At 33.4% G+C, this 25,326-nt stretch overlaps 1 protein-coding gene across 4 annotated transcripts in view; it reads right to left on the reverse strand.

The window, feature by feature from the left end:
• Positions 1–25,326, reverse strand: part of Micu2 (mitochondrial calcium uptake 2) — a 122,269-nt gene that overhangs the window by 78,127 nt on the left and 18,816 nt on the right. For all 4 annotated transcript variants that reach the window (XM_046447856.2, XM_046447865.2, XM_046447848.2 and 1 more), the window contains exon 2: positions 2,073–2,214. In XM_046447856.2, coding sequence (XP_046303812.1) covers positions 2,073–2,214 — 142 coding nt within the window. The remainder of the gene's footprint in view (positions 1–2,072; positions 2,215–25,326) is intronic.

Genomic DNA, 25,326 nt, shown 5'->3' on the forward strand with positions numbered 1-25,326 from the left:
TATGGATATGTTATACAGCCTAGATGACCAGCTCTCAGTGTTTTAGTAACTAAAACTGTGCCTTGGGCTATGCCTGTAAAAAAATCCTTTTTAGTTGTTGTTGTTTTAAGACAAGAAGGCTAGGAGGGGCTGGAATTGGGAATTTTCATGTTCTCAGTCAGGGGGGTTTTGGTAAGACAGTTTCTATGTAGGCTTTTGTTAAGGAGAATGAAATGCTTTGGGGGAATATTAAAAAATGGCCATTTTCCCCATCCCCTGAAAGAAGGAAGAGAGGTTTTTTTCCCTTGGATTTTTCTTCTGAGAACCTGGTGGGGCTCTCAAAGTAAAACTGAAAAGCATATGGGTATCTTTACAGCTAGGTCTTCAGGAGCTTTTTATCAGTCAAGCTGGTCCACACTCAGTAGTAGTTAGTCAATTACCCTTTAATATTCTTGCCTGACACTGTTGCAATGGTGGGTTCTGGGTGGTTTCTGCTCTAGGCAAACTCTGATTCTCTATATCTGCTTGTCTGTACTATTTACATCAATGTGCCCTCAATTTTCTGACAAATCTGAGGAATTGTTGATTTTCTATTTTTAAGCCTTTTAATAATTTTTTTTTTTTTTTGCTGGGCGGGAAACACAAATGTCTGAGTTCGTCAAGTGTTAGGGAGATTAAACTACTTTTTTTTTTTTTTTTTTGGTACTAGGGATTGAACCCAAGGGCACCTAACCACTGAGCCACATCCCCAACCCGTTTTAAATATTTTATTTAGAGACAGGATCTCACTAAGTTGCTTAGGGTCTCACTAAATTGCTAAGGCTGGTCTTGAACTCATGATCCTCCTGCCTCAGCCTCTAGAGCTGCTGGAATTACAGGTGTGTACCATTGCGCCCAAAGATTAAACTACTTTTTAAAAGAAATCTTTTCGCATCTCATTATTTACTTAGTGAACTTACTGCACTGATGTAGGTCAATATTTTTTTTTAAAGTTTTTGATATATACTGCTAATCTTCCCTCCAAATAAGCCAGAGTAAAATAACCTAAACACATGTTTACCAACTTATTTTCCTATTCACAAACTTTCATTGTTCCCTCATTGATTCAAGATGAAGTCCACAAATCCCTGCCAAATACACATTGCTCTGAGGATCAGAGAGGATCACTGAAATCTTTGGCCCTTATTTGTTTTTCAGTTTCATCTCTCATTACTGCCAAAAGTAATCCTTTAGTTTCGTGATTGGTAAACTTATTGCCCCTAGCATATATTATGATGTTTTTTCAAATCATCCCAAAGTATTTATAATGTCTTTCTAAGTCCTCTTTATTCGTGATTGGTAAACTTATTGCCCCTAGCATATATTATGATGTTTTTTCAAATCATCCCAAAGTATTTATAATGTCTTTCTAAGTCCTCTTTATCTTTTCCAATTTGATCTATACTTCTCTGACTGCTCATCTTGCCCTCACCCATTTCAGTTGTTGCATAGATACCTATTTATAGGGAATACTACAGAGCACCTTGAAAAGTTTTCCATAGACTACTTCTGCAACATATGTGCACAAATCTGTTCTCTACAAAGTGAAAGGATTAGTTTAGTTACAGAATTAAGAATTTGATACCACTTGGAATAACTGAGTTTGTTGTTTATGAAATAAAATTATATAATTAAAGGTTTTGAATTTTTAATTCCCATTATATTTCTTCAAGATTTTCTACCCATATCATAATAACTTAATGACTCCATTAAGTGGTTCTCCTAACATCTCTAATCTATTTTTATTTCTTTTTGCCAATTTAAAACATAAATACCACCAAAACTAATAACTAATGGATGTTAATTATTAAGAATAAATTTAGGGGCTTTTAAAAACTTATGTATTTTTTTCTCCATAGAAAAACCCATAGACAAAACAACATTTGTAAGATAGATAAATATAAACATTTGCACTTGAAAAATCCATAATAAGTAAATGCATAGTACAAAGAATGACAATTAAAATAAAGAAAAGCTGTTACCAATTCTGAAAAGCAGGTTTTCTAGCTCTGCGGTTTATTTTTTAAATGTAAAAACAAAAAGCAAAAACTCACGTTCCATTTGCTCAAACATTACTGAAAAGAGGAAGTCTCGTGGTGTCATATAATATTCTCCTTCATGTTCTAGTGAAGAAAACTGCATGAACCGCTGTTTACGAAGAGATAGTTTTTCTATTGCTCCACAGTCAACATTTTTCTAAAGGAAAAAAAAAAAAACTTTTAAGATTTTTTTTTTTTTTTTTAGTAAAAAGAAGTAATTCAGTTACTTCTAGAATAATCTTTACAGAGTAATTTTCATGTGTAGGTTTGACAACCCCCAAACCTTTAAATCATTCATTTAACAAATACTAAGTGCCTACTTTGTACTGTTTTAGGCACTGGAGGTAGAGCAGTGAACAGACTAATTTAAGGGAAGTTACATTACAGAAAGGGAGAATGACAGGGAATAAATGCAAAAAATAATGTTAAGATGGTGAAAAGTGATATGAATAAACAGAGAGGAAAAGTAGGTGTAAAGGTAATACTTTAGATAGAAGCTCTTTCTGAAGTGACGGACATTTAAAGAGGCTAAATGATGTGGGATTCGTGAATCATGAGTTTCATGGGTCTCTTTTGAGGGAGAACATTCTAAGCAAAAGTCCACGAGGTAGGCATATACTTGGTGTGCTCAAGGAATAGCAGGGGGACCAATGTTACCAGAGGAAAAAAGGGAGTGGCAAAAGGTAAGTTCAGAGAAATAGTAAGGCAACAGATCATGTAAAGTTGTGTTTTCATAAGGAAAAACTATATCATTTGTAATAAACAACTCTGCTTTCAGAAATACAAGGGAAAAATCATACACAGAAAATGCTAGAAGAACAAAGATGTATAAAATATTGTTAGTGTTAGAGTCTATCTGAGGCAACAGGACATAGATCTTGACCAACTGCTGAAAAGAACAACAATGAAATCTTTCTTGCTAACCTTTCATTGAGTACTTATTACGTGCTAGGCACTTTTACTAATTTAGCATTTTATACAGATTATTAGTTAATCTTCATAATAACTCTGACAATAGATGTATAGTAGATATGGAAACTGATACAGTAGATATAGCAGAGCCATGCTAAAATATCAGGTCTGTTTGACTCAAAGGGGTTTCAATCTCTTGAAGCACCACACTATCCTCCCAAACATGACTGGGCACTGTGGCTAGGCAGACTGGAGGAAGATGATACAGCAGTTAACATGGATACCAATGTCAGTGCAGGAATCCTGACACAAGAATGTATTATGAAATGTCTGTGAAATCCAAAAGCAGACTTTCATCATGGGTTGCTTTCCTAAGGCATTGCAATGCTTGCTCTTAATTGGACCACACATTCTTCCTGGACCTACTTCTCACACTTAGTACTAACCCTATGATCTACCCTGACACATGCAATGTTTAGTGATTGCTAATTAAATAAAATTGAGAAAAAGATGAATTTCAGTTGTGTAAAGCTCTTCAAATTCAAAGCCATCAACAGCTCCTTTTGGGCTGATCTAAGTCTTTTAATTAATATTAATTCTCTTCTGAATTAGACAATAGGTTGGCAGTCTTTTTTTAATACCTTTTTGCATTCTGTGAATACATATTCTCTACCAGGATACAGGACAAATACAGGTTATTTGGTAATATTGCAAAGATCTGTACCCAAATTCAAAATCTTTAGCCTTTGTTTCTTTTTCCCCTTAAATTTATTATAAAACGTCTAGAGGATGTGGCTCAGTGGTTAAGTGCCCCTGATCAATTCCCTGTTCCCTTGGGGGGAAAAATTCACTAGAAAACAACTAAAGAGGCATGTTTTAATTATAAGAGTCGATACTCATCCCAACAATTGGAAAACTGAATTTTATTAATATTTTCTGAATATTTTACACATGAGGCAGATATGTACATAGTAAAAATTGATATCTGCACAAAGAAACAGAAGATTGTATTTTAACAAACCATTATTAAGCATCTGCAGAATAACAATGGTAAATAAGACAAAAATTAATTCCTATGAGAAAGTACTTAGTGCTTTAGCAGTGAATTTACATAACGTATATGGCTAAGATAGTGAAGAAAGAGTGGATTAGAGTGTTTTCAGTAAAGGTCATAGAATGTGCAAAGTCCTAGATATTAGAAAAAATTAAAGAGGATGAACATGGGCATTATTATATGAACATTATTAGCTTAGAGACTGTTTATATTTATTATACTAATGTTAATATACAGTCTATTAAGAGATTAACAAAATTGAAAATCTATGCAGAAAAAGCATTCTCAAATTCTTAAAGGTTGGCTCTTATATACTTTCTAATGTTGAAGTTCAAGACTTAAAAAAAAAAAAACAACAAAAAAACAAGAACGGAATTCTTTCTGTATAAATAAATTCTTCTTTCCAAACCTCAACCAACTAAAGGGATCAACTACTCATTTGAGACCCCTCTTTTAGTGGTCTCATAACAAGATGAATCACTGACTCTGTTTTTTTTTTGTTGTTGTTGTTTGGTTTTCATGCGGTCCTCTACCTTGTACTAATCTTACTCTTTCCTGGTCTTAATATTCACCCCCACCAAGAAGTAAACACGCAAATCTCTCATCTCTCATTTTTGAAAAAAACCTAACATTAATTAATTAATTTAATGTAGTGCTGAAGATTGAACCCATGGGCAAGTGCTTTACCACTGAGCCACAACCCCAGTCCCCTCTCATTCTCTTAAACCAAGACATAAAAATTGTTTTCTTTCTTTTCAAAAATTAATATAAAGTAGATCAAAGAAGTTATCATAAAAGCTAAAAGTATAGAACTGAAGAAGAAAACAGGGGAAAGCTTTATGACACTGCATTAAAACATTTTAAAATTAATACATGTTAACTGTACATACTCACAGATATACCATTTTATTTAACAAATTTGCATTTCACATATGAATTCAGAGTACACTGATTGCATCCAGCCTCTCCCTGCCAGCACAATCTCCAGTAATCACTATTTTATCTTTAAGACAACTTTTTTTGGTTTCCATGAGAGAGAACACAAAGTCCTTGTCTTTCTGTGTCTGACTTACTTCATTTAACATAATGTTCTCTAGTTCTATCCATTTTGCTACAAATGACAAGATTTCATTTTTCTTTATAACTGAATACTACTCAATTATATGTATGTATATATACAGATGTATCTATCTATATATATGTGTATATAGATGTCACATATAAAAACTATTCTGAAAGAAATCCTTTTATTTCCTTCTAGAAGGTTTAGGCCCTAAAAATTCCTCTATCTCCTGTTATTTCCTATATGCCTATATGTAGACTATTTGTAACTCACTTAGGATTATATTCTTGAGGAGTCATGAAAAGAGTAAACTGTTCAGCAAAGTGTCATTTTATTGATTTAGATGATTGGGTGGTATGTCATCCTTTTCAGTTTCTTCTCTAGTGAACAAGAGAAGGTGGAGAAGGTGAAATTAAAGCTCTCTTTCACTGGTTAATTTCTAAGACGAATCCTGTCAGAATTGAAGACCATGAATTTGTAGTCTGCATCTACTATACCATTAGTAGATGGTATGGTATAAAACCTTAACTTCAACCCTTCTACCAGCACTCTCTCAATTCCATTTAATACGGCAGCTTTTAATTCCTCCTGCTCCCTGGTATAAACAAACCTTTTCTACTACCTTAAAACCTTCTGACTTTCATTGCCAGCACCAATAATACCTCACCTTTTCCTAATCCTCTCCACTGTTCCTCAAACTCTTATTACTGAATACAAAATAATCCCTCAGAGGTTATTACCATAGTTGATTTTAATCATACCACTTCCCTTATGAAATATGTAGTAGATGCCTCATGTCACCATACTACCTTTCCCTCTTTAACCTCCATCCTCAGTAGTAAAACATGTGTACTTAACTATTTACAAATTTCAGAACACTCTAGGCAGAGACAAAACATGAATTAAGGAGGCAATTGTATAGTAGTAAATACACACAGTAATAGGTAATGTTTATTAAGTATATAGTATACATAATACAAATTTCTAACAGCTGTATACAAATGTTCTCAATCTTCACAATGGCCCTAGGAGCAGACACTGTTTTTATCAACATCATTTTATAAAGATTATTAAGGTCAACTAGCTTGCCAGATTAACATAGCAAGTAACGACACCAAACCAAATGACAGAACAGGTAGTATAACATTAACCCCAGACTCATCCACTTCTTACCCTAGTGTTTCTAAGAAAGATGTAAATTCGAAAAATAGAAAAAGCAGTGTGGGTATTGACAGTTGAGGATGTTTTCGTGAAAATAGTAGGATTTAAGCTAGACTCTAGAGAATAAATAACAAAGAGTAGAACCAGAATTAGCTATTATTTAGGTCCTGGACTAAGTGTTGTCCATTTCCTAAACAGTATGCATTATTTCTCCCATACAAATTTAGGGTAAGTAGGATGTTCTGAATATGTTTCTTTGCCACCACAACAAAATTTATGTAGAGGAAAAAAGCATTGTTCTGAAATTAACAAAACCTTTCTAATTCCAGGCTGATGAACCAACATAATTTTATTTGGGTCATCTTTATCACACAGAACTTGAATTTTAAAAGTGTATATTAAAGGACAATAAGAATAGTCAATATGTATTTATATATTTATGCTTATCACATACCTATGGTTCATAGAATTTGGCAAATTAATTTGCCAATGATATTTAAAATCCTTTGTAGGCCTTATCTTGCTTTACTTCATTTTAATAACCATTTTTATCAAATCTTAGATATACTAGATGAATCTAATGGTCAAGAATGCAATAACCCTGATACTATTCCTTAAAGGAAAAAAAGATGCTGTATTATGTCATCTCTAGGAATGTATTGTAATAAAAACCAAGTCATTTTTGTCTAATTTTTCAAATAGACTGTAAACCCTTAGAGCATACATTACATTTTGGTTTCACCATACTGTGCTTTGCACACAATGGAGTGTAAGTGATACTAACATGGGATTTTAAGAGTTAAAAGGGACGAGATCATCTACTCAATAGCTCTAGGCAAAGGACCAGAAGTCAGTTGAGTTCCACTCTATGCTTGAGTTAACTAGTTTACAAGTGGCTATGTCCAAATGCTGCGAATTTATGGCACACAGTAATGAATGCAAAATTAAAAAGCATAGTTTACAACCAGCCTTTGGTGGAAAATGTAAACTTCGTCTTAGCCTCTTCTTTTCCTTTCTCTGTTTCTTCTTTCCTTTCATCTGTAGGCTTTTCCTGATGACATGTGTGCACACTCTCCTTTTTTTATTTTCTGTTGTTCCTTCCTTCCTTTGCTCATAGGTTTCAGGTGACTTTTTTTCATTACTGCTGCTGCTGTTTTCATATTCTGTAAACTAATCATATTGTTTTGGGGGATACTGCTTTCCTTTTTTTCCAATTTCTGCCTTTTCTTTCCTTCTTTTTCTTTTTAAAAATATTTTTTTAGTTGTCAATGTACCTTTATTTTATTTATATGTGGTGCTGAGAATTGAACCTAGTACCTCACACATGCTAGGCAAGTGCTCTACCACTAAACTGTAACTCCAGCCCTGCCTTCTCTTTCTTAAAGTGGCATATTTGTGGTAGGCTGGGTTTGGTAAATCGAGCTAGGCAAAACAAAAACAAAAACAACAACCAAACTGTTTGTAGTCTTAAGTAAATACAATTAGAAAGTAGTTTGGAGACATGAGAAGGTATATCAAATGTCAAAACATCAGATATATCTAAAACAAATACAAATGCCTAGCTTAGGCAGAGAAGTTCATTGATTCAGTCTCAAACATTTAAGAATCTATCATGTGTTATTGTTCCGGGAATCATTAGATGGATACCAGGAAGTATCAGCTCTTGTGGAAATTACAAAAAGAGAGTTGGACAACAAATAAACTGTTAAGAACCCTAGCTCTGAGGTCAAATTGCTTGGGATTAAAATTTACTTCTGTCATTTACTAGGTATGCAACCTTGGATCAATGATTCTCTACATCAGTTGACTCATGAAAAATGAGTAAGCTGGAATAAAACTGCTTAGATTTAAATTCTAGCTCTCTCACTTGGGCAAGTCCTATTACCTTCAGTTAAGTGATCTGTAGAATGGAGAAAATAATAGTATCTATCTCAGAGTGTTTTTTTTTTTTTTTGAAACAAGCCTTCAATAAAATAATACACACAAACCCTTGCATAATGCCAGCACATTAAGTTGATCATTAACAACATTAACAAAAGTTCTACGAAAGATATATACAAAAAAATGTATATGTGTGTATATATGCATGTATATATATGTGTATGTGTGTGTGTGTGTGTGTATAAAATTCTATGAGAGGGCTGGGGTTGTGGCTTAGCATTAGAGCGCTCACCTAGCACGTGCGAAGTCCTGGGTTCGATCCTCAGCAACACATAAATAAATAAAATAAAGGTATTGTGTCCAACTACAATTAAAAAAATATTTAAAAAAATTCTATGAGAATAGTATCATTACAGGATTTCAAAGGATAAACAGGAGTCTGCCAAGATAGAGAACAATAGTAGAGCAAACTATACTAAAGTTAGTTTTGAGATGTGAGTTCATGATGTAGACAGTCTTTGGGGTGTAAGACAAAAATGGATGGAAGTGAACTGTAGAATACTGTAGAATATTGCAAAGATCATCAGGGATTTTGACCTTTTCTCTTGTTAATCCATACAACTGCCACAATATATGTAAGAAATACAGAAATAGGATATCTGACACCACAGTTCAGCCCTTACTCAATCTATATTAACTTGGTTATTTAGTTTAAAAACATAGCAAATTAAAACATTAAATTATAAATTCTTATTCTCTTCTGGTCAGAACATTTTTTTTTTGGAAAGCACGGCTTTTATATCTAGAGGTTCATTATCTCCTGCAATATTCCAGAATATTGACCTCCATGTCCTGAGAGTCAGACTCACACATTTTGAAAACTGGGAATCCTGTATGGTACATTGAACCAAGCCACAAAATAGTGAAATATTTCCTCACCTCTACCAGTTCAACACTAATAAAGGGTATAGGCAGAGAAAACTTATATATGGTTTAAAAAAATAACAATTTTGTCTCCCTTTCCCTCCCACCTCATGTCTCTGTTTAATGTGAATCTTTTCCTCCTGCTCTTCCTCCCTGCTCTGTTCTTAGTTGCTCTCATTACAAGGAGAGAAATGAATTACAGTAGATGGGGTAGAGAGAGAAGATGGGAGGGGAGGGGAGGGGGGATAGTAGAGGATAGGAAAGGTAGCAGAATACAACAGTTACTAATATGGCATTATGTAAAAATGTGGATGTGTAACCGATGTGATTCTGCAATCTGTATTTGGGGTAAAAATGGGAGTTCATAACCCACTTGAATCTAATGTATGAAATATGATATGTCAAGAGCTTTGTAATGTTTTGAACAACCAATAAAAAAAAATAACAATTTTGGTTTCTATAAAAGGAGACGCAGAAAGAAAAATGAAACAAATGTTATCAAGTGTCCTATTACTGATTCCTAAGACCAGAACTTCACAAGAAGTCCTCCCCAAGATTTTAAAAGGCTAGCTGAGCAAAACAAACAAACTTACAAGTAATTATGATTTCTTCCTTTTGCTTCTTCATTGGTTGAGATACAGAATCTCAAGGTTTAGTTCAATTGATTAAAAAACTGTTTTTGAAATCATGAATATAAAAAAGCCATGCAAGAAAATGAAGTCCTTCATCTGTCTGTATACACAAGAGTAGGAGAAAGTAAGGTGGCTAGGAAATTCTGGGCCTGCTGCATCACTTTTTCTTTTTTGTAACTGAATGCACTGCACAAAATGGAATACTTTTCTGTGAGTTAGTTACACATGAATTTTAATTTCATACAGTGTTTTGTTAACTCATCAGCATTAGACTGGTCCTGACTACACCATTCTACTCTCTAGATACTGAACAATTTTCTGTGTATTTATTGCAACCGATTACATATGATCATAACCTGATTTGCATATTCATTCATCAAATGTTTATTTCCAAATGTAAGGGAGTTTTTTTCTGCCAGAAAAACATTTAATAATCTCATGCTGAATGTATTAGGCCAGTAGAACTGTAGCAGTGACACTTGTTTCACCTCTAAGGCCCTTCATTTTCCACAAGGGTAAGCTTTCTAAACTTTATTTGATACTTAGGTCATATTTATAATACTCTTTGGGAATTAAAGTTGCCTTGTTCACTACTCTTCCCACATGAAGTATCAGGGAGAAAGAGGCCTTATCTGGTCCTCCAACCCCTCTGTTTTGACAGACTGCTGAGAATACCTTAGAACTTCCTATGATTGGGGATTTCAATTCCCAAAAGACTGATATAATTCATTTCAGGTGCAGAAAACTTTGTCCTAGTGCTATGCTTCAAGTCTAATCAGAAGCAACCTGGAAACAAAAAAGATAGATACCTTGACTTTTGTCTTTGTTTGGGGATTAAGGTATTTATTTATTGCCAGAGTTATCAAAAGTTCTGGTTTTAACTCTGTAGAGTGGGAAGGGAGGGGAGGGAGGGAGGGGCTTTTCTGTGAAAATTTTATAAATTCTTTATCATAGTTTTTATTTTTCAGAATGGAAAGCAAAACTAGCAATATACAATTGATTTTGGTCAACAGTCTGTCTCCCTCTCCTTGTCACTCTTGATCATCAACTGAGTTAGGATGGATGGGTAATACAGGGATGGAAAGAAGTAAACTCTAATTGTAAATTGATTAAAAGAAAGAAACCAAATAGTTACTCCAAGGATTATTTTGTACCATTTTAAATTCAGGTAGTTAAACAACTATTCAGGATTCCTTCAAACTCTCTCCAGTAAGTTTGAAGGGGGGGTATATCTGCCAAGTTTGAGGGGCATGGTGACACTGAGACCTTGCTCATTCTTAGAAGAAAAAATAGGGATAAGCCAGAGTGATGTCACAAATTTGTAGCTGAAGAAGAATCAGTGAAAATTCTTAACTGCATAAGACTATATAATCTATTATATTAAGTATAATTCCATACTTTTTACATAGGACGTAACATGATTGGTAATCTTTTTCCTTTTAAAACCAAATTGAATTTAAAATGTTGAATAAATTTCTTACAAGTTAATTAGCACTTGTTTCTATAACTCTTTGCATTGTGTGTTGGTACATTTTATGAAGATTTTTTTTCCTGGCATTTTTATCCCATTCTAAACTTCTGCAAATTTTCAATTTTTGCTGAAAATACAATATCTATTCCATGGTAACCTTCATTATCAGCATGGGATGATTTTTATTGAGCACAAGGTATTTTTGAATGTATCTTTCCAAATGGCTTTAATAAAATGTATATTTTGCACTGAAAATATATAAATACTAGAATCAAATACACCAAGAGCAGAAGGGAGATCTAATAGCCTGATAGTGAGGCAGAGGAGAAAAATAATACAGGCAGACATGCTATCAATGGTCTGAACCAATCAAATTTGTTACAACTCATTAATGGTTCCTTGGTATATTCATGGTGATGATCTTCAGTCACTGAGAAACCAATTATGTAGAGAATATTCTGTTCAAAATGTAGGAAAATGTAAAATATAGTTTTAAATGTAAGTCTTTCATAAGAAAAACATTTCTTGCTTAACATTGACACAGCACACCTCTGACTCCACTGATGCAGTAAGTCAGAACTACTGTATGATTTATTAGACATCCAAAGTACTTTGAAGAATGCATGTTACAGAAGAGTACCAATGTTATGTTTATATAAACTTAAAATGATTAGAGATGTGAGTGAAAACAGAATGTCTTTCAAAAAAATACAAGTAGGCATAGTTTGGAGTTGTTATAAACACTATTACATGTCAAATAAAACTACAACACAAGATGCAAATGCTTTCATCTTTCCAATAACATCAACACACACTTTTTAAAGAGCTTACCACTAGTTTAATCCTAGTCATAATGAGACACCATAACAAAAGCATCTATATTCAATGTGCTGACACAGATTGGCTATTTCAGGACTTCAAGAAAAATGATTGTTGTTATCTTTTATCTTCTAGGGTTAAATCAGTTGCTTACAAAGACTAAAAAGTACCATAAGGCAAACTGCAATTTTAAGCAATATATTAAGGATACAAATTTCAGTATAAATGTTGCTGCTTATGTTTAAAATCCTTGTTAAGTATCAAGGATTGTTTCAAGGCTATGAAGAATGTATCAACACTAGAAGAAGCTGGAATCTCCAGGTATTATAAGATTTGCTGCATAAACCAAGTTTTTAGTTTATCCCATTGGCCCTTTGGATTTTTGTTTTTTACTCTTAATTTATATAAGAATATATAAGAACTCACTTGGAAATAAAATCTTGGAAAAACTTTTCTCTATGCTGGGTTTCTCAAAAATAAGTAAATAAATAAACAACATTATGTACCTTCCTGAAGAGAGTTAACTCTTAATTAAATCAAAAGATCATATATATATATATATATATATATATATATATATATATATATATATTTTGGGGTGTGTGGGGGGGTGGGTAACAGGGACTGAACCCAGGGGCACTTAATCACTAAAACACATCCCCAGCTCTTTTTATTTTTTGAGACAAGGTCTCACCAAGTTGTTTAGGGCCTTGCTAAACTGCTGAGGCTAGATTTTGAACTTGTCATCCTCCTGCCTCAGTCTCCTAGGATGACAGGTAAGTGCCAGCTCTCAACAAATTTATGAGAGCAGTAACTGAAAGTTTTTAAAACATACCCTCTTCCCACAACCTGGCAAAAACAACAACAAAAAACAATAAAAAACAACAAAACCCAAAAGAACTAAAAAGTCATGCTGAAATTTTAAACTTGTTCCAGGGGATTTTTTGGGTACTGAAAATTTGGACCAAACTGTAAGACAACACCCAGACTGAAAACCAGTTTCTTCCTCCAGAGAGAACAATGTGGTATAATGAAAGGGAAGATAAAATTCTGAACTGCCTTAGTGGTTAGGGCTACCATGTACAGTGGTGTGCACTGCATGATTCTAAGGAGCACCACTGAGATTGTAGTGATTATGATCATCTAGCAAATGGCAGTAGAGTGTACTGAGGAATGAGTATTTGTATCTAATTTGTACAAAGGGACCATATGGGCTAAGGTAGCGCTGTTACTGATACTTCCTAATGTGCAGGGGCTGGGTAAGCCACAGAAAAGTACAAAAATGTCTTACTTGAAGTTTTAATCATTCATTAAACTTGCTGACCAGCATCAGCAAGTTATATCTTGATTGGGCAGAGCAAAATACTGTATTTATGGCTATACAAACTTAAAACCTAAAACTGTAAGGATATTTCCCTGAACTTGAAGGTACCCCCAAACGGAGGAACAAAATGAAACTAAAAGCCCATCCCCATGGGATGGGATAAATCCTAACTTTGTAGAACAGACAGAATTTCCAAACAGTAGATGTAGGCCACAGACTTCTTCCCAACTCTCTCAAATCCTTTAGGCAGCTGAATGACTGAACAGTTAATATAACATTTTCTTCTTTAGCTAATATTTTAATAGATAAAAAAGAGCACTCAGATTAAAACTGAAAAGAGTAAAGAATATATATTCACATTATTTTTTGGCTAGAATGTCGGTTTAAAAGCCTATGCAAAATTTTCTGGGGAAAACAAAGGCAAGAACAAGATGCAACAAATAACAATAAAAACCACATTCTAAAAGAAAATGGGAAAAATTTAAAAAATCAAAGAGGCAATGGATTTTTTTAACACCAGAGAGCAAAGACACAAGAGAAATATTTGAATAGGGAGCTGTCCAAGATAAATACCACTATAAAACTTAAAACACTCTAAATAAACTGTAAAGATTAGAATCAACACTACAGAAAATATATGTACCATCTGAAAATATATACTTATACAAAAATCACATAGAAGGCATAAGAAAAGCAATTAGGGAGAACATTCACAGTGTAACTGACCCTAAAGACTCAATATACGAATAACTGCTGTGCTTTAGAAAGAGAAAGCAAATAAAACATCTATTAATTTGCCATTGCCTTATGTGTAAGCATCTTAGGTTTGGGTAATCCTGAACCTCAGGAGAGACCGATCAATTTTAGTCTCTCTTAGTTTTGGACTATGCTGCTCTTATTGCTGTATTCAACCTTTAAAAAAACCCTGTTCTCTCAGGAGTTAATACCAATAAATAAACAGTAGAGAATTAGAGTTTACTTGAAGATTTATCCTTATATATTATGTGGGGAAATAAAAGTAGTGTGGGTTGAGAGGTAATAGCATCGAAGCTATTCAACTTAAGACTGGGAGAGAAATTTTTTGTCTCTCACTCCAACCTATCTGTGGTAAACAGTACTATTCCAGAAGGAATGAAATAAACACTATTAATCTTAACTTTCATCTGAATAAGATTTCATAAAATATTTCTACAAATCTTTTCTGTTGGCTAGTGTATACAGTTACATATAAATAACCAATGGACTGGCATGAGAAGCAGCTGCTTGAGGAACTAGCTCCTCAGGAAGAGAGGAAGGGTATGGAATGCAGTGGCTGAGATCAAAGAGCAGCTAAGGGACTGTTGATGGCTCTGTTATCTTAAGCCTACCCAAAACTGCATTTAGAGCCTTCCTAGGTGGAAAGTGGTGACTGGGGGATGAAGTCCTCCTATTACGACAAGATATGCTTCTCAAACCTGCATCTAATATGTGGGAAAGGAGGAACAGAAGAAATGTTGGGATTTGAGGCTACACTGAACATGTGAGAACCATCCACATGGTTCTAGTTATATATAAAATGCTCCATGGATTTCAAGGATTACTTGTAATGCAGTAAAAAATGTGACAAAGGAATTAAGAGCAGTGAGTGATGTGAACTGGATAAAAGAGATCTTTGAAAGCTGATGACTTCTGTTAAAACATTTCACTAGTTTATTGCCTTTAAAGCAACAGGTGCTTCACCATTCTGTCTCTACTTTTTATCCATGAAGTGACAAACTGGAAAAAAATTAGTTCTCTGTTCTTTGTTGAACATTCTTTTGTCTCTGCATTTCTCAGGAAGAAAGTGGGAAAAAGAAAGGGCTTTCTTTATAATGTTATGGCTTCAAAATGTTCACTACGTATAGACAAAATATAGTAAGACCTTCACATTTGTGGTCTTTATTTTGGAATTTCTAATACTCTGGATAAAATATAATTGCTTTGTTTTTGAACTTTCTGTGGTGTGATTGAAAGAATATCTTTTCTTCTTAAAGAAAACTTTATAAATGGAAATTTTCACTCATTAGACAGAACTTTCCAACTTTTTTTCTGACGGAGGGAGATTTATTCTATATGAAACAAAAGACTGCTAGACTAAATTAGAAATATCCACTACATATACTATGCCTTATGATAAATTCTACAAAATGTCACAGTATTAGCTAAGGAGACAAAGATTTCCTGGGAAACCTGGCAGCTCTGGAAACTATTCTCTCTTGACTTATGAATGCTGTCTGATATAGTGATGGTCCATTATAGACATCTTTCCAGAGGCTGGAAGGGAGGAAGGGTGGCTTTTCTTAGATGAGTATGGTAAGATGAAACGGTATATGCTTATATACAGTATTTTTCAAAAATCCCATAGAGTTTCTTTCTCTAGAAGGGTGGCCACTGTCAGAAGATGCTGATGAAGTAGGAAATAAATATCCACTCTTTTAGTAACTGCTTTCTTTCCTAACTAGCTCACTAGGCAGAAGACTCATTTTCCCTTCCTGCATTGCTACCAAGAGATATGTCATAATTACATGTTTTTGTTTATGCTCTAAATGAAAAGTTAGAATTAGGTTTCAATTGATTACAAACAAACAAACAAAAACCTTTAATTTAAAGTCTCTCAACATCCCTTTCCCCAAAAAGCATCATCAGTATCATTTACTGCAAACTTAACTAAGTAACATTTTTCTTAAGAAATGGTTTCAGTTACTTTAGCTGGTTTCCCTATACAGGAGAAGGTAAATACTACTTTGTGAATTCTTTCTGCAATTATCCAACATTAACTTACTTAATAAACATTATGTGTTCTCCTATGACCAAGAATCCTATAGAGATAAAATGATAAATAAAGAGCATTTGCTTTCTGGAAAAGCATTACAGAAGGTGGTGTTAAGAGTAGAAGTATGAAAGAAGCAAGGAGCATTTAGCAAATGTGTATATCCCAGAAGGATAAATGCTTAACTCTGATAATTATTTTTCTATGCTATTTATCAACCATGACATTCTGATTTCTTAGTTTTCACAATGAGATGTGCTCCAGACCAATACCTTTCAAGATTATATAATTAAATTTGAATAACAGATCTGGAATCAATCAATTTATCTGGATTGTAATCTCCTCTCTTTGGGCAACTGAGAAGTAGATACAGAGAAGTAACAAGGAACTTTTGTGATAGAAACTATGATCTAATTTCAGGAATCTATATAACCCAAGCAAAAAGACTTCCAGGAAACAGAACTTTAAAGAGGCCTGGAAAAAGAGCTACTATCACAGGGCTGACTTCATAAATGGAGGCTGTACTAGGAATAACAACATTTAGTACATTATATCATACAGTATGACACAGTATGAAGCAAAGAAGGGATGGCTTAAAGGATCCCTCTCTTCCTCCCATCTCTTCTTGAGGAACAGCTACAGTCTATAGCTGTCTTTCATAGGTACTATAGAGGGAAAGCAATTTATTCACAGATTATTTTGTCCTGCTTTCCCCCATGATCTCACATTCTATGACCCACTCAGACTGTCATATCCCTATCCCCAGAAAATGGTTGGCACCTCAATTACTCCCTCAGCCTAAAGGAAATGCATAGAAAAATGGCTTTTTAAAGCTTGTTGAATAGTAATGGCAGTTTGTCCCTCTTACAACAAATCTCCAAGCCCTTTGCAATAATCCTACACAAAATTTGGTTAAAGACTGATTGTTTTGATAAATCTGCAATGTATGTTGATTATATATAAATGAGAATTTCATCTGAAACAAATAGAACACACTTTTATAAAACTTTCAGATAAATGGAAAGATACTTAAAGTTTGAATGCAGAGGCAGATCTGCAAATTCTTATTAAAAACAAAAACTATTTCTTTTTAAAAATTTCATTGGTAATATTTTTCAACTGGTCTTTATACAAAATAAACATTACCTTAATTTAAAGTGACAGTCTTAGTTCTGATTATTGCTTATTTCCTGAAATGGATCTGAATTGTTGGGTGTCCTTAGCTTCAGGATTCACTTGGCTAACTTTGATCAACTTCAGTAAACTTTTCCCAGAAGACAGATTAACCACTTACTTGCTTCTCATTGCAATTATGACACTTTACAAGGCTACAACAAACATGTAAATAGTTAGTTGCTTCTTGTCCCCTTTTCAATTATACTTATTTTAAAAAGATAATTCTGATAGTTATCTTCTCTAGGAGACCTTCCTGGAATACCCATATGAGTTAGCTGCTTCCCTTGTGAAGATACAGAATCTCAGTAAATTTTTATCCACTCTAATGACACTCTGCTGGAACTGTCTGTCCCTTACTATACTGAATTACTCAAGAACAGAAAGTATCTTTTTTTTTTTTGTCTCCATGGTTAACACTATCAAAGAGTTCTTAAAAAGTGTGCCACAAATGAATGGACAAATGAAAAGGGAATCAATTCCAAACTCATAGTGTGATATTAAAAAACAATGGCAAGTTTTGTTTTTATGCTTATATATTTTAAATTTTATCAATAACATTAAGAATTAAACATTAAATTTTATCAATAACATTAAGATACCTAGCTATATCCTCTGTTATGTGCAATTTCACCAAGAAGTACACACATGAACACAAAGACCCTTTATTTCCCTTTATTGCAACCACAAATTACTGCATACTGCTAATTATTTTAGAGTTTAAAAAATGCCTTCATAAGAAGAGGAAAGAGGTAAATCTATCGACAGGTGGCTGTGTTAATTGTACCAAAGGATACTGCCTTGTTTTTCGCCTGGCATGAACCTTTCAGAAACAGAATCTGCTCTGAAACTAGATTACACCAGCTGTTTCACACTCTCCTGTAAATCTGAATGAATTATCTGATGGATTTCAGGCCTTCTACCATGGCTGGTTTAGGTTTTAAGAGATTTTTTTCCCAGCTTCATTTTGGAGTTCATTGAAAGACTGAAATACAATATTGCTAAGATAAAATTTTGCTATCAAAATATATTTGTAGGAAATGAGCAATAGATGTGACAAGTATTTTACCAAAATACACAGTATACCAGCAAAAAAAATATACTAAGATGTGTGCCATTCATATTCTTTTGTAAATTAAATCACTAGTAAATGAAGTAATACAAAGATTACATACTATAAATACATAATTCAAAGAGTAACGCATAGACAGGATTATATAATATTTAGGAAAATTAATTTCTTGTTCAAGCAAGCTCTGTTTTTTATCTGTTTTTAATGAACAAACGTAGAGAAATCATTTAAGACCTGGTAACCATTTGCCAAATCCTATCTGCTTTTACTTTATTCATATATATATATATTACTTTATTCATATATAAATATATACATCTAAAATATATATATATATATATATATATATATATATATATATTTTAGATGTTGGTAGACCTTTATTTTATTCATTTATTTATATGCGGTGTTGAGAATTGAACCCAGTGCATCACACATGCTAGGCAAGCGCTCTACCACTGAGCCACAATCCCAGCCTGATACTTTATTCTTCTCAAAGTATTTCATGATAAGATGCCCATATTCTCATTTAGTAGTTTCTAAAGAATTTGTAAGAATGAAAATTTTTAAAATTCCATAACAGCATTTGCAGTATAATCCCTGAAAAAACAGACAGATGGGTTTTTTTTGTTTGCTTGCTTTAAGGTAGCACCAAGCACAACTACTGACTCAGTGAAACAGAATTTTCTACTTTATAGCTTTTAACTGCTCCCACTACTAATTCCCTGAGTCACTTATTCCCTTCAACTGTCTCTGCCCTTTTGTCTTTTATAATAGTCGGTATAAAATGGGGAAATGTGAGTTCTATATGCTAACAACTCTGTGAATCACATACCAAGTTAAGCATGTTCCCAGGCAGCATGAGGTCTGTACCAAATATAATGTTCTTTAGGTGCATGTTAAATAAAAATCTTTATTTTGACCCTCCTGAATATTAAAATCTTCTTATACAAGAAAAAAAATCAGTGAAAACCTGTAATTCATAAGTTGTTATATACTTATGTTAGAGGTAAGCATAGACAACTAGTATTTTTCTTTTAAAATTTATTTTGTGAATCTACTCCTATGGTTTTATATAATCAAGAGAATAATCCAAGAGTCTGCGAAGAGAGTAGAACAAATATCTGTAGCTTAGTAGAGTCACTTCTGAAATAATTCAGGCAACTCAATGCTCCAAATCTGAATTGCCAGGGAAGCATCAAAAGGTAACTTGAATATTTGCAAGTTTGGATAGATTTTATCACTTTGTGTAGTTTAAATTAGTTTCTAAACATTTATGAGCTACTACTTAGATATTTTCTTAATTTATAATTTGTATAAAACTTTATGAAAGTAGTATATGTATATGTACATACACATGGCCAATATCAACAATGGATCTGTGAATGTATAATATAGGCAGACTTACTCCTTAGGCTGTGAGAACTTGAATAACCCAACTCTGAGGCTAAACTGTAAACAAGATAAAACCTGAAAAAGTTCCCTTGAATAATGAGGCTTGGTTTTAATAGACAAAGATGTCTTTTATTTATTAAGGTGTAAACAGAACACGATAGTAAAATAAGGCTCACAGAATGTGCACTGGGCTAGAATAGTGAATGTACAGTCAGAATAGAAGAGAAGAACTGCTAAGGGATAAAAGGCAAACATCACAAATTATCTGATCTGAAGGAAATACCATCCAAAACCTAGGAGTAACACAGTGATGTGATCAAAACAGTGAAGTGGAAAATAATTTCATATATAACATTTAAAATCTTATAATGGGAAGAAAGATAAATATTAAGAACCAGGAAGGGACAAGGATGTATTCTAACAATTAAGTGCAGAGACTCTCAACCTTACACTACATAATTGTACTTCTAGTGTTCACAACCTTATGAAATCATATGGGAAACATATATGCATTTTTTTGAAGAGAGGACATTAACTGTTATTATATTATCAAACAGATTTACTACCTATTCAATGATTAAGAAAGATGACAAAATGAATCAGGCAATATGAGTGACAGCATAGTAAAATACAATAATGATTAGTAAAATAAAATGCCTCAATTTTAAACATTGGGCATATATGAATACTGTACATAGCTTTAAATAACAGATAAATATTAGACCTAAACCCTTTTAGATTTGTAATAGTAGAGATCTCTTTTAAAATATTAAAAAGCTTCCAACATGACTAAGTAGGAAATGTGAAATCTATTCATTTCAGGTCTTCTAAAATTGTTTTATATTTTCCACCAGCTAAAGCAGGTTAATTAAAATTAAGAATAAATACAATTACTGTTTAGCCAGAATAAAGCAAAGTGCTAAAGGAAATCACTGCTACATAATAATTTCAAGGGCTGGGAGTGTGGCTCAGTGGTAGAACACATTCTTAGTACCCAAGAGGACCTAGATTGAATCCTCAGCACCAAATAAATAAATAAAAATAAGAAATGAAAGAACAAATGAATCAATCAATATAGTAAATAAATAACATAAAAGTAAGGGAACAAAATGCCCCAAACTAACCAAGATACTCCAATAACAGAAGGCATCAACATCACAGTGGAAGAAATGTCAGAGAAGGAGTTTTGAACGTACATAGTTAAACTGATTTGTGAAGTAAAGGATGGTATAAGGAGTGAAATCAGAAAGAAAATACAGGAAGTGAAAGATCACTTCAATAAAGAGATAAGAGATTCTGGAGAGAAAAAAGGAGGAATCCTTGAAATGAAGAAATCAAAAAACCAAATTAAAAATTCATTTGAAAACATCATCATGGACTAGATCACTTGGAAGACATAGTTTCAGACAATGAAGACAAAATATATAATCTTGAAAACAAAGTCGACTGTGGAGAAAAGATGTTAAGAGACTATCAATAACTTCAGAGAATATAGGATAACTTGAAAAGACCAAATTTAAGATTTACTGGGATAGATGAAGGCTCTGAGACCCAAACCAAAAGAATGCAAGTTTTTCAATGAAATAATAATATCACATAATTTCCCCAAACTAAAAAATGAAATGTAAAAAAAAATCAAGTACAGGAGGCTTATAAGAACACAAATATACAAAATTACAACAGACCCACAACCAAGGCACATTACAATGAAAATGCCTAACACACAGAATAAAGATAGAATTTTAAAGGCTGCCAGAGAAAAACAACAGGTAACATTTAGAGGGAAACCAATCCAGATCTCAGCTGATCTCTCAAGCCAAACCCTCAAAGCTAGGAGGTCTTGGAATAATATATACAAACTTCTGAAAGAAATTGGATGCTAGCCAATAATACTATACCCAGAAAAATTAAGCTTCAGATTTGAAGATGAAATAAAATCCTTCCATGATAAATAAAAGTTAAAGAATTTGCAACTAGAAAGCCTGTACTACAAAACCTACTCAATAAGATATTTAATGAAGAAGAAATGAAAACTTAAAGTGAAAATCAGCAAAGGGAGAAACTATACTGAACAAACAAATTAAAAATCAGAAATAAATCAAAAGGACAGGGAACAGAAATCATATCTCAATAATACCACTGAATGTACATGGCCTAAACTCATCAATCAAAAGACACAGACTGGCAGACTCAACAATATGCTATCTCACAGACAAAGACATCCACAGACTGAAGGTAAAAGGATGGGAAAAAACATATCATTCACATGAGTCTTGTAAACAAGTAGAGGCTTTTATGCTCATATCAGATAAAGTGATTTTAAGCCAAAGTTAATCAGAAGGGACAAAGGAGGACATTTCACACTGCTTATGGGAAATATTCATCAATAAGACATAATATGGAGCACAACATAATAATACTAGGTGATTTTAACACAACTCTCTCACCACTGGATAGTTCCTCCACACAAAAACTAACTAAATAAAGAAGCTATAGAAGTATAATAATAATAATAATAATAATAATAATAATAATAATAATAATTTAGACTTAACAGATATATATAGAATATTTCATCTATCAGTGACTGAATACAATTTCTTCTCAGCAGCACATGGATCCTTCTCTAAAATAGACCTTATCTTAGGCCACAAAGTAACTCAGAAAATACAAAAAAAAAAAAAAAAAAGATATAATACCTTGTATCCTGTCAGATCATAAAGGAATGAAATTAGAAATCAACAATAAAATAAAAAATAGAAGCTACTCTTAACACCTGGAGACTGACTAATACACTACTGAATAATGAGTGGATAGCAGAAGAAATCAGGGATGAAATTAAAAAAAATACACAGGTAAATGAGAATAGTGATACATCATATAAAAATCCCTGGGACCCTATAAAGGCAGTGCTAAGAGGAAAGTTCACTGCACTGAGCTCATTCATTAAAAGAAGAGAAAGTCAACAAATAAATGACTTAACATTACATCTCAAAGCCCTAGGAAAAAAAGAACAAATCAACACCAAAGGAGTAGAAGACAAAAAATAATGAAAATCAGAGTGGAAATTAATGAAATTGAACCAAAAAAAAAATCCAAAAAATTGACAATTTTTTTTTTTTTTTTGATGTTGGGGATTGAACCCAGAGTCTTGTGCATGTGAGGCAAGCACTCTACCAACTGAGCTATATTCCCAGCCCAAATTGTTGGTTCTTTGGAAAAAAAAAAATCAATAAAATTAATAAACCGTTAACCAAGCTAACAAAGAAAAAGAGAAAACTCAAATTACTAAAATTCACAATGAAAAAGGAAATATCACAATGGACACTATTGAAATACAGATGCTACTCAGAATCTATTTTGAAAATTTATACTCTAATAAAATAGAAAATCTTGAAGAGGTCAACAAAATTCTAGAGACATATGACCTACCCAAACTGAATCAGGAGGACATACAAAATTTAAACAGATCAATTCCAAGCAATGTAATTGAAGATGCTATCAAAAGCCTATCAAGAAAGAAAAGTTCAAGCCTGACAGATTCTCAGCTGATTCCTACCAGATTCTGAAAAAACAACTAACACCAATCCTCCTCAAATTATTACATAAAATAGAAAAGGAGGGAACCCTTCCAAACTCATTCTATGAAGCTAGCATCACCTTGATATCAAAACCAGACAAAGACATCAAGGAAAGAAAATTTCAGACCAAAATCCCTAATGAACATACACAGAAAAATTCTTAATAAAATATTGGCAAATCGCACATAAAAACACATTAAAAAGATGCACTGGGCTGGAGTTGTGGCTCAGTGGTAGAGAGCTTGCTTACCATGTGTGAGGCATTGGGTTGGATCCTCAGCACCACATAAAGATAGATAGATAGATAGATATAGATAAATAAATAAATAGATGTGTTGTATCCATCTACAACTAAAAAAAAAGATAGTGCACCATGATCAAGTGGGGTTCATCCGAGGGATGCAAGGTTGGTTCAATATACGGAAATTAATAAACATAATTCATCACATCAACAGACTTAAAACAAGACCACGTGATATCTCAATACCTGCAGAAAAAGCATTTTACAAAATACAGAACCCCTTCATGTTCAGAGCAGTAGAAAAACTAGGAATAGTAGGAAAATACCTAAATATTATGAAAGTTATATATGCTAAACCCAAGGCCAACATAATTCCTAAATGAAGAAAAGCTGAAAGCATTCCCTCTAAAACTGGAATAAGACAAGTTGCCCTCCTTCACCACTTCTATTAAACACAGTCCCGGAAACTCTAGCCAGAGCAATTAGAAGAAAGAAATTAAAGGGATACGGATAGGAAAAGAAGAAAGCAAACTACCCCTATTTGCTGACAACATGGTTCTATATTTAGAAGACCCAAAAAACTCCACCAGAAAGCTTCTAGAACTCATAAATGAATTCAGCAAAGTAGGATATAAAAATCAACACCCATGAATCAACTGCATTCCTATACATCAGTGATGAATTAACTGAAAGAGAAATTAGGAAAACTATCCCATTCACAATATCCTCTCAAATAGATTTGGGAATCAATCTAACAAAAGAGGTAAGATCTTTACAATGAAAACTACAGAACACTAAAGAAAGAAATTGAAGAAAGACCTTAGAAGATGGAAAGATACCCCATTTTTCTTGGATAGGCAGAATTAATATTGTCAAAATAGCTATACTACCAAAAGTGCTATATAGATTTAATGCAATTCCTATTAAGGTTTTGATGATGTTCTTTACAGAATTAAAAATCCAGTCATGAAATTCATTTGTAAAAATCAGAGGCCCTGAAGAGCCAATGCAATCCTCAGCAAGAAAACTGAAGCAGGAGGAATCACAATACCAGATCTTAAATTATACTAAAGAGTTATAGTAACAAAAATGGCATGGTATTGGCACCAAAACAGATATGAAGACAGAACAAAAGACACAAACTCACATAAATACAGTTATCTCATATTAGACAAATGTACCATAAACATACATTGGAGAAAAGACAGCCTCTTCAACAAATGTTGATGAGAAAACTGGAAATCATATGTAATAAAACGAATTTAGACCCCTATCTCTCACCCTGATTTCAAAAACTGAACTCAAAGTGGATCAAGGACCTAGGCATTGTATCAGAGAGCCTGCAACTACTAGACAAAAAAGTAGGTCAAAATCTCCATCATGTTGGCTTAGGAGCCAAATTCCTCAACAAGACTCCTAAAGCGAAGAAGTAAAATCAAGAATCAATAAACGGGCGTTGGGGATGTGGCTCAAGCGGTGGCGCGCTTGCCTGGCGTGCGTGCGGCCCGGGTTCCATCCTCAGCGCCACATACAAAGATGTTGTGTCCGCTGAGAACTAAAATATAAATATTAAAAATTCTCTCTCTCTTAAAAAAAGAAAAAGAATCAATAAACGGGCTTGTATCAAACTTGTATCCTTTGCAGTATGGCAGTTACAGCTCCATCGATGGGCACCCACTGAGGCTAGGTACAAAGGAGTGTTATACCACCAAAGAGCAGTTCTTTATCAAACTAAAAAGGTTTTTAACAGAAGGGAAACAATCAAGAACATGAAGAGA

The sequence above is a fragment of the Marmota monax genome, unplaced genomic scaffold (assembly GCF_021218885.2).
Source record: "Marmota monax isolate L192 unplaced genomic scaffold, Marmota_monax_Labrador192_F-V1.1 WCK01_AAM20220418_F8-fsc00043, whole genome shotgun sequence".
Lineage (NCBI taxonomy): Eukaryota > Metazoa > Chordata > Mammalia > Rodentia > Sciuridae > Marmota > Marmota monax.